Source organism: Mandrillus leucophaeus, unplaced genomic scaffold (genome assembly GCF_000951045.1).
Source record: "Mandrillus leucophaeus isolate KB7577 unplaced genomic scaffold, Mleu.le_1.0 Scaffold83, whole genome shotgun sequence".
Lineage (NCBI taxonomy): Eukaryota > Metazoa > Chordata > Mammalia > Primates > Cercopithecidae > Mandrillus > Mandrillus leucophaeus.
Window position 1 is genome coordinate 2,078,940 of NW_012109030.1, and position 10,455 is coordinate 2,089,394.

Below are 10,455 nucleotides of genomic sequence, written 5' to 3' on the forward strand. Positions count from 1 at the left end.
AAAAAAAAAAAAAAAAAAAAAAAAAATCAAGACATGAAAGGAAGAAGATTATTTAGTATATCTTTGCCATTAACTCCTGATTTCTTTGTGGAATCATTTTGACAGCCTTGACCACAGGAACCGTAATCTATGTCCTAGCTAAAGCATTATTTGATGGCTGTTACTTGCCCCTTCGATACTCAGCTGTCTTCTACAAACTCTCCTCCCAGGAAAAACAAAAACAAAAAAACTTAACTGTTTATTATTTTAGAAGGTCTGATCAGGAGAAGAGTAGTCAATTTTAATTTACTTCCTCTCCGATTGTGACGTGCTAGTGACATCTATGGCTTACCCCTGGACCTGGTCAGTCTGTCCTAAGTAGGCTTTCTCTTTCTTATGGGAATGCTACCTCTGATAGAAGAATTGTATTCGCCTTTTTAAGAGTGCCTGAAGATCCAATTCTCGACCACCAAAAAGAATTATACAGTCTGAGATTTTTACCTTCTCTTTGAGATGGTCTTCAGGTTTGCATATATATTTTGGAATGTAAAAACACCATGTTCAAATACTAACAAAAGCTTCAACATCACCAGCAGAGTGAGTTGATTCTTTTAGTTATGCTTTGTATGAACTTTTCAGGAGGTTAAAAAAAGTGGGGTTTTTCTTTCCCTACAAACCCTCAACATTCATGTCTTAAAGAAAATTACATGGTGGACTGCCCCCCCAGGCTTGTCTCCACTTCGGTTTAATTATAGGCGAAGTACATGAGAGTTGTCTGTTGTTTTTTGTGTGCTAGGAATATCTGAAATCCAAAAACAAATTACAAACAAGAAAAAGATAGTGTGCATTGCTTTTGTTTGGGTTCACAGGGCCCTTAATCTGATTTCACCCAACTACCTTTCTTCAAATGCTGCATTTCCGACTGTATTGCACATTCTGGCTGCACAGTATCCCTTTAATCCATAAATTTAAACTTATGACACAGTGAAGAGTTTGGTAAAGATTATGAAAATAGAAAATTCCTGTTGGGCTAAATTCTGAGTAGCAGCTGTAGAAAGAAATATGTTTACCAACAATTATTTCCTTATGCAGAAAGAAGTCATTTTCATTTGTTCTGCAGAAGACACTTTAGTGGTTACCACCAGCTTCTCCTAGCACTTAACAAATTGTCCTGGGAACTGTCTGCCTATCATGGATGCTAAGAGGCTAGCGTCCTCCACCCTCAGTGGAAAACCATGGCCTGGAGGTTCATTGTCAACTGTGAAAGAGACTCCAAATGTTCATGTAGAAAATGGGCTTTAACTGTTGTTTAGATTTCTTGGGTAACTTCTTCCTTTTTGTTTTGTTTTGTTTTTAAATAATTTCTGGAATGTCATTTCAGAAAGCTGGTTTGCAAGCTATTTGGAGACCTTTTGACTATGGTGTGTAAGAGTGGCATTCCTCTATTTGTAAAACAGTGTCGCAAAATACAGAGATGTATTCCATCAACCCCTGCCACACGATGCTGTCATTCTCTAGCTCAAAGTAAGCCCTGTATTTATTGAGAGACCACTTACAAATATTTGTGAATGACGATTTACCCCAATAGGACATGTTCTTTATTTGTACACAAGATACATCTGATGAAACCACACCGGAAGTTAAAGAGTTTTCTTCGGGGTATTGGTTTTTGTTTTCCTGGAGACAGCCTCACTCTGTCGCCCAGACTGCTGGAATGCAGTGGCACTGTCTCGGCTCACGGCAGCCTCTGCCTCTCAGGTTCAAGCAACTCTCCTGCCTCAGCATCCTGAGTAGCTGGAATTACAGGTGTGCACCACCAGCAGCCCAGCTAATTTTTACGTTTTTGGTAGAAATGGGGTTCTGCCATGTTGGCCAGGCTGGTTTTGAACTCCTGGCCTCATGTGATCTGCCTGCCTCAGCCTCCCAAAGCGCTGGGATTACAGGCGTGCGCCACTGCACCTGGCTGTTCGGGCTATTGTTTTACCACTACCACTACTATTACTGCTTACTGCTAATAATAATAATAATAGGCTATAGCTTGGGAATAAAGAGTCAGTCTTTCATTTTTTATAGTGCCTCTTCTCTGTAGTTTGGTTAACTACAGAGTTAACCTCTGTAACATAACTGTCAATGACCTATAAAAGAATTCACATGATTCATCTCAAAGCACAATCTACATGCACGCCCACCTAGTATATGATAGAAAACATATGAGAGAATTTTAGCAAGCGATTTCCACAATTCTTAATTTTCTGTCTAAGCTCACATTTTATCTTATGCCATAAAAACTGTTCTATCAGATCCTTGATCATTGAGTATCTGTATTAGGCCATTCTTGCCTGGCTAAAAATACCTAACACTGGGTAATTCATAAAGAAAAGAGGTTTCATTGGCTCACGGTTCTGCAGGCTGTACAGGAAGCATGGAGCTGGCACCTGCCTGGCTTCTGGGAGGCCCGAAGGAGCTTTTATTCATGGAGAAGGCAGAATGAGGAGCAGGCACTTCACATGGTGAAAGCAGAAGCAAGAGAGAGAGGATGGGTGGGGCAGGGAGTGCTACACACTTTTAAACTCACAGTGGAAGCTCACTTAGCACCAATGCGATGGCCATGCCATTCATGTGGGATCCATCCTCGTGACCCCAGCATCTCCCACCAGGCCCCACCTCCCTCATTGGCAATTAAAACTCGACATGAGATTTGGGAGGACAAATACCCAAACCACAACAGCAACCTAGATCAACTGTGGGACTTCCCCTCCTCCTTATTGTGCCAGGCTCTTCCATGGTTCTGGGATGTCCCAGCGCCCACAGGGCTGGGATATCCAAGGCCTCCCCTCAGGTCCATGCACTCCACCTCCTAGGGTTTCTGCCACTGGTCTTCAACAACACCTCAAACTACCCTGCCTCCAAGACATTCAACTCAACTTTCCTTTCTCCTCCAATTCAATCTCCTATTTTTATGATGGTCTCACTTGTTCTCTTCAAGAAAATTTTTCTTCCTTGGTATAAATGCTTTCTCTGACACAGTTACCCCAACCCACTTTCAGGACTTCCTCTGGCCATACCTTCTTTTCTGCCAAGCCTGGACTCCACGATGCGTTACTTGAAACACGCTTTTACAAGCCCCCATAACCTCCTGTTCCTAATATCCTTCCAAGCCCCTGCCCTGAAAATCTCAGTCATGCATGCACAGTCCCACAGCCTGGCTTCTCTACCCCATAGCCTGATGGCGCCATGACAGATGGATGTCAGCGCACGTTCACGGAGCCACCAGCTTTGCAGGGGCATCTGCCATTGTGATGATCGCTCCTCCCCATCCTCCTCGTTGCCTTGTCTAAACCTTCACCACGCTCTCTGTCCTTCCTAGGCAATAGCTCTATCATTACTGTTAGGAATGATCCATTTCCCCATCCCAAACCCCTCCCCACCTGCTAGGGTTAGGCTAATCTCACCTTGAATTATAATCCCCATAATCCCCGCGTGTCATGGGAGAGACCAGGTGGAGGTAATTGGATCATGGGGATGGTTTCCGCCATGCTGTTCTCGTGATAGTGAGTGAGTTCTCACGAGATTTGATGTTTTTATAAGTGTTTGGTGGTTTCTCCTGTGTTCATTCTCCCTCCTGCTACCTTGTGAAGAAGGTGCCTTGCTTCCCCTTCACCTTCTGCCATGATTGTAAGTTTCCTGAGGCCTTGCCAGCCAGGCAGAACTGTGAGTCAATTAAACCTCTTTCCTTTATAAATCACCCAGTCTTGGGCAGTTCTTTATAGAGGTGTGTGAATGGACTAACACACCACCCCAGCCTTCCACACACCTCCTAATCATCTCTCTTCCATCCTCAATTTCTTTCCAACACTTCCAGAGAAAGGAGGATTATTCTTCCAGCTCCATGAATTAACTTTGCTACATCAAGTATCCCCATTTCCCGTATCTTCAACCTCTTCTTCTCTCCTTGGGCATTCCTTGGGTTCTATAAACTTTGTTAAATTTCTCCCATCTTCAAAACAAACAGTAAATGCAGTAATTTCACTCTGTATTCTCTTCCAAGAACGGACCTCTTTCCCCTTCCATTTACAGCCAAGCTGTGCTTGCTATCCCTACTTTTTCATTTCTCATTTACTTTTTTTACAATACAATTTTACATTTTTGTACATTGTTCATAATTTTTATGTTAAAAATACTAAATGTTCATCATAAGAATATATCAGCTAATATGTAAAAACATAAAGAAGAGCATTTTCAATATCTAATAGTGTTACCACCTGTTTACTGTTATTTTTTCCATTTATTTATGAATTAACTTATTTTTCCACTTCATCCGTAAACATTTTACTATTATATATATTGCCAATGAATAAGGAGGCTTGGCCAGGCACAGTGGCTCATGCCCGTAGTCTCAATGTTTTGGGAGGCTGAGACAGGAGGATCACTTGAGCCCAGGGGTTCAGGACCAGTCTTGGCAACACAGCAAGACGCTGTCTTTACAAAACTGAAATTCACTAGGTGTGGCAGGATGTGCCTGTAGTCCTAGCTATTTGAGAGGCTAAAGCAGGAGGATCAGTCTGCGTAATGAGCTGCGATTGTACCCACTGTGCTTCAGCCTGACAGACACAGTGAGACCCTGTCTATAAAAATGAAAAATAAATAAGGAGATCCTTTTAAAATCTATAACATTATTATCATACCTAAAAAGAAATAAGCAAAACTCCCTTAGTATCATCAGATCTCCACCACTGTAACACTTTGAGGACCGCCCTTCCAGATTATTTCTACTTATAGATCTACAATATCAGATACATCCATTTTTATTAAAAATACAATCTTACTACATATGCTGTTGTAAACCTGTCTTTTCCCCTTGCAAATATATTGTATCTTTCTAAATTCCAATGGAGCTTCATGTCATCATTTTTAAAACCTGTCCAGTAGTCTTCTGTATAAATATATCATAACTTATTTAATCAGTAATCTGTATATGCCTACAAAGTGTTAAGCTACTGTTTTTCTTCTCTGTTATAAATAGCGTTGCTACAAAGAGCAATATTTCATTTTCATGCCTTATTTGGGGGACAAGGCTCACCTTGTCTCTGAGCCATAGGGAATTTAATATAAAAACAACAGAAGGATTTAATTTTGTATCTTTTAAAATAATTATCCATTTGTTAAAATCCATTAACTCTTGAGCTACTGCAGTTAAATTTCTGCCTCCACCAATCTCTTCTGATAAAATGACATCTATAATTTTGTTCTTTTGTATTTTTATTTTTTTAGGAGCAGGGCCTCACTCTGTTGCTCAGGCTGAGAACTCAGTGGCGTGATCATAGCTCCCTGCAGCCTTGAACTCCTGGGCTTAGATGATCCTCTTGCCTCAGCCTCCCAAGTGTCTGGGACTATAGGCTTGTACCACTACATTGGCTATTTTTTTTTTTTTTAATTAGCAATGAGGTATCACTATGTTGCCTAATCTGGTCTCAAACACCTGGCCGCAAGCCAAGATCCTCTTGACTTGGCCTCCCAAAGTGGTGGGATTATAGGTGTAAGCCTAGCCCATAATTTTTTTTTAATTTAATTTAATTTTAAGTTCCAGGGTACTTGTGAAGGATGTGCAGGTTTGTTACATAGGTAAACATGTGCCATGGTGGTTTGCTGCACCTGTCAACCCATCACCTAAGTATTAAGCCCAACATGCATTAGCTATTTTTCCTGATGCTCTCCCTCCCCCTACCCCCTACCCCGACAGGCCCCAGTGTGTGATATACCCCTCCCTGTGTCCATGTGTTCTCATTGTTCAACTCCCACTTATAAGTGAGAACATGCGGTGTTTGGTTTTTCTGTCCCTGTGTTAGTTTGCTGAGGATAATGGCTTCCAGTTCCATCCATGTCCCTGCAAAGGCCGTGACAAAATTGCCAAGTTCAGTGCATAAAGGTCTTTGCCCTTTACTCCTCTGCAGGATTTGGCATTCTTTGTCACTGTCTTATTTTTGCAAACTTTCTTTTCCTTGGGCTTCTATAAAAGCCACACTTCCCTGGATTACCTCCTACATCTGATCTCCCTGCCTTAGCTTTCCTCTCCAGATTATCTTCGTCTCCCTGTTTCCTGGGAGGCTCTAAGTGACTCTCTGCTTTGTGTTTTGCATTTTCTCATCTGGCAATGCAGACCAGCTAGCAGGCAGTTGAGGTGCAGCCGGATAGGCACAGATGGGCCCCAGACCAGACATGCAGAACATCAGAGGCTTGGCGAGTGTGCCTGTGGCTGTCAGGAGTGGAGAGCAGGTTAGCATGCTGGAGTGGGGGACCTAGGGTTCTTGGTCAGAGAAGAGGCTGGAGAAACTGGCCAAGACCAGCACGTGAGGACCTGTGTGTGCCACGCTAGGGTGTCTGGACTCCATTCTTCTGTTTGTCTGGTAGGTTTTTCCAGGTTTTTATGACATACCGAGCACTCTTATTTCGTCTTTTGTGATGCAGCCTACATCTGCAATGTAGAAATTTCTTTTCATCATTCCATAGAGATGGGCATGCTATTATTGCTCCTGTGACTACAAAGAGAAACTGTGTAAGAGAAATCATAATTCTCAAGGGTGGGAGTGGGGTGCAGAAAATTAGGTCTTTGTATTCAGTGGGTCTAAAATAAAGAATGTCAGTGGGATATTCTGCGTGATTTACTGGAAGTCTCAAAATATTTATCCAGCCAGCAGATGGACCCAGCATGGAACCTGAGATAAAATAGTAAGTTCTAGGACATTTGCAAAATAAACTCGGGGCTGAAAACAGACGCCACTGTGGCACAGTGAGCACGTAGCATGCTTTGGAAAAGTCATTTTCATCAAGGCAGAGTTTTCTCCTAAAGGAGTGCAGGAACGTGGGGTTCAGCCATGTGGAGGTTGGGTCCTTGACCACATCAGGCTGTTTCCCCAAATGAGGTTGGCACCTCACTTTTCTATCACCTCAGGATTCATCTCCCCATACAGAACATTCCTCAGTTTAACTGGCCCTGCTCTACAATGAGAAGAAAGTAATGAGAGAAGGATGGCTCATGTCTGAAATGTCACTTGCACGTTTTCTATCTTTATGGGGAAATGACTTCTGCTTCACATCTTCTCCTTGCAAGATAAACTTCCCAGGAATGCATTCCCCATGCTTCATGAATTCTTGTCATCGAAGAGTGGAAAAGCTTGTTCCTTGTGCGTGCAGGTCACATCACTGTCAAACACACTGCTGGTAATCACATGACTGGATTCTCATGTGAATCATATTCCACTCAGAAAAAAAAAATTTGCCTAGAGTTCAAGGCTAATGAAAATGTAACAATTGTTCACGCAATTGTGTGTGGCATCTCCCACTTTCTTTTGCAGCCTGCTGCCTCCCCGGAGGACACCCCTGAGCTCAGCGCCTTTTTGCGAAACTCTACCATTCCTCATCTTGTCAGGAAGAGGGATGTGCCCGTGGTCGAATTCCACAGACAGAGCCCTGCAAAAATACTGGTGAGTTATGCCAGTGTGCATAGAACTGAGGGAAATGAGTGGATTGGATAGAACTCCCAAATACAGATGGTTTTAACTTCAAGGATTGTTCTTAGTCTCCTTCACTGCTCAGATATTCCTAACATTTTTTGGCAGTATTTATCTCGAGAATGAAAAGCAACTTTCCTGTAAGAATTAAGGAGCACTTGCAATATAACCTTTTCACTTTTCTAAAGCTGCCATGGAGGCCACTTTGGAGAATAATGGTGAAAACATCAACTGTGGCCTTCAATCCATTTCAGGAACATACAGTTTCCGTTGTTAGTCTGTGCATAGATGCTGGGCTGCGGTAGTTTGAAGTGAGCGTGGACCCTTGGGGTTTTGCACCTGTCCCAGAATCTCAGAGTCTTCTGATTATCTGGAAGAGACAAGAATGGTGCGTTCAGGGCTGGGTATTTTGGCTCACACCTGTAATCCCAGCACTTTGGGAAGCTGAGGTGGAAGGATCCCTTGAGGCCAAGAGTTTGGTACCAGCCTGGACAACATAGCAAGACGCAGTCCCTACTTTTTAAAAAGGAATACTGTGTTCAGGTTTCCTGGGCCAAAACTCCTGCTGAGTCATAGCACTGGGGTCTGTGGCAGCTTAAGCCTGAGCTTAGTCAGCGCTTAGCAATACTATCTTCAGTGTTCATGAGGCAGCACTTTTTTTTTTTTTTTTTTTTTTTTTTTTTTTTTTCGAGAGAGAGTTTCGCTCTGTCACTCAGGCTAGAGTGCAGTGGTACAATCTCAGCTCACTGCAACCTCTGCTTCTAGGATTCAAGCAATCCTCCTGCCTCAGTCTCCCGAGTAGCTGGGACTATAGGCACATGCCACCACGCCCAGCTATTTTTTGCATTTTTGTAGAGATGAGGTTTCACAATGTTGGCCAGGCTGGTCTCAAACTCCTAACCTCAAGTGATCTGCCCACCTCGGCTTCCCAAAGTGCTGAAATTATAGGCGTGAGCCACTACACCTGGTCAGAGTCAGCGTTTTTGATTTTATTCTCCACTCATCCTATTACGGCAGCTTCTAGTGCTTTATGTTTTCATGTGAATACACAGCCTCTTCCCTGACCATTCACCCTCAAAGTGAATGCCAGGGTTTATCTGTCCTCTGTAGACCATCTCCATGGAAAGTAGGAAGCTACATGCACATTCTCCAGCTATGCAGAAGTAACCAGAGATCACCTCAGAAGCTAATACCCTTCTCAAAAGCAAGCAAACAAGGGAAGTGGGGATGATGAACAGGTACAAAATATAGTTAGATAGAATGAATAAGATCTATTGTTTGATAGCATAACAGAGTGACTATAGTCAACAATTTATTTTACATTTAAGAATAATTAAAAGAGCATAATTGGAACATTTGTAACACAAAGAAATGAATGCTTGAAGTGCTGGTACCTCATTTACCCTGATGTGATCATTATACATTGTATGCCTATATCAAAATAGCTCATAAACCCTATAAATATATACACCTACTATATAACCATAAAAATTAAAATATATATATATATAATAAAGATAAAGCAAGACAACAAACATTCCGTGCTTAGAGCAGGGACAGGCTGGGAACACTGGGTCTGGTATTGGGGGGACAGACCAAGCAGGTACTTCTTGCCCCAAAGCTGCAGTTCAGAAGCTCAGTCCAAGATGTAGTGATTTGTGGTGATACTGAATCAAAGGCCACAGTGATAAGTCCAGGGTTGTCCATCCAAAGAAGCAAGCCAAAGAGAGAGACCTGGCTGGGCGTTGTGGCTCAGCCTGTAATCCTAGCACTTTGGGAGGTTAAGGTGGATGGATCACCTGAAGTCAGGAGTTCCAGACTGGCCTGGCCAACATGATGAAACCCGTCTCCACTAAAAATACAAAAAAAAATTATCCAGGCGTGGTGGCAGGCACCTGTAATCCCAGCTACTCAGGAGACTGAGGCAGGAGAATCGCTTGAACGCTTGAACTCGGGAGGTGGAGGTTGCAGTGAGTTGAGATCATGCCACTGCACTCCAGCCTGGGAGACAAGCGTGAGACTTGGTCTCCAAAAAAAAATAGAGAGAGAGAGAGAAACCCTTGGCAGAAGGCCTCAGGGCAAATGAGTAATAAGAAAGGGAAGGTGGAGGTAGAACTGGAAAAGCCTGAACCAAGGAGGGTGCTAGAGTTCTTTCTACAGGGGCAGCAGTCACAGTCCTGGCTGGGTTGAAAGCCTTCAGACACCTAACCTACCTATGCTGCCGACCCTCTCCAGAGTGGCTTCATCCCAGAAACTTTGAATAGCTCCTAGACTTGTCCAGGTGCCACAGTGCACTGGCCTAAGGGAGCATCCGCCTTCCCTCCCTGTCTGCAGTCCTGACAGCCCATTAGGGTAGGTAGCATGTTTTGGTTTCTCAGTATTGTTTTCTCAACATGTAGCATAATACCAGCTCATCTGTTGAGCAAACATGTGAATGACACAGTGAATGAACTCATCACAGACAATACTAATAGCTTTTGGAATCGCCGTCTAAAATGCTCCATGGTGTGCCCTTCTATGTGTTCTTAACCTAAACGCTCTGAATCCTAAATCCAATTATAAGCCAATGATATATTGCAAGCCATTTAAAAGATAGTGTTGGTAGTGACCAAATTCATTAGCCGCCGGACCTGCTGAATTCAAAATAAAATGTTATGACATAAATAAATAAAAGCAGCCATTTTTTATGACAACATTCAAGGATGCTTTGAGGACTAGAACTGCTCCAGCCAGTTATGACACTGAAATAATTTAAAGTAGCTGTCACTGAAGAAAGGAAATCAGTGCTCAAGAAATTGAATCCCCGATTTTCTCATCTGTAGAATGGAAACCCATATGCTTGATTTACATAACTGAAAAATTAAAGTTTAAGAAAGGATTTGCAATTCCCCCTTTGCTCTCTGTCTCCCTGTCTGCCATGCGAAGAAGGTTTTTGCTTTTCCTTCACCCTTTCCCCGTGCTTGTAAGT

General features: G+C 42.8%; 1 protein-coding gene across 2 annotated transcripts in view; it reads left to right on the forward strand.

Annotated features, from left to right (window-relative positions):
• Window positions 1-10,455, forward strand: part of ITGA8 (integrin, alpha 8) — a 221,353-nt gene that overhangs the window by 167,365 nt on the left and 43,533 nt on the right. For both annotated transcript variants that reach the window (XM_011968109.1, XM_011968110.1), the window contains one exon: window positions 7,332-7,460. In XM_011968109.1, coding sequence (XP_011823499.1) covers window positions 7,332-7,460 — 129 coding nt within the window. The remainder of the gene's footprint in view (window positions 1-7,331; window positions 7,461-10,455) is intronic.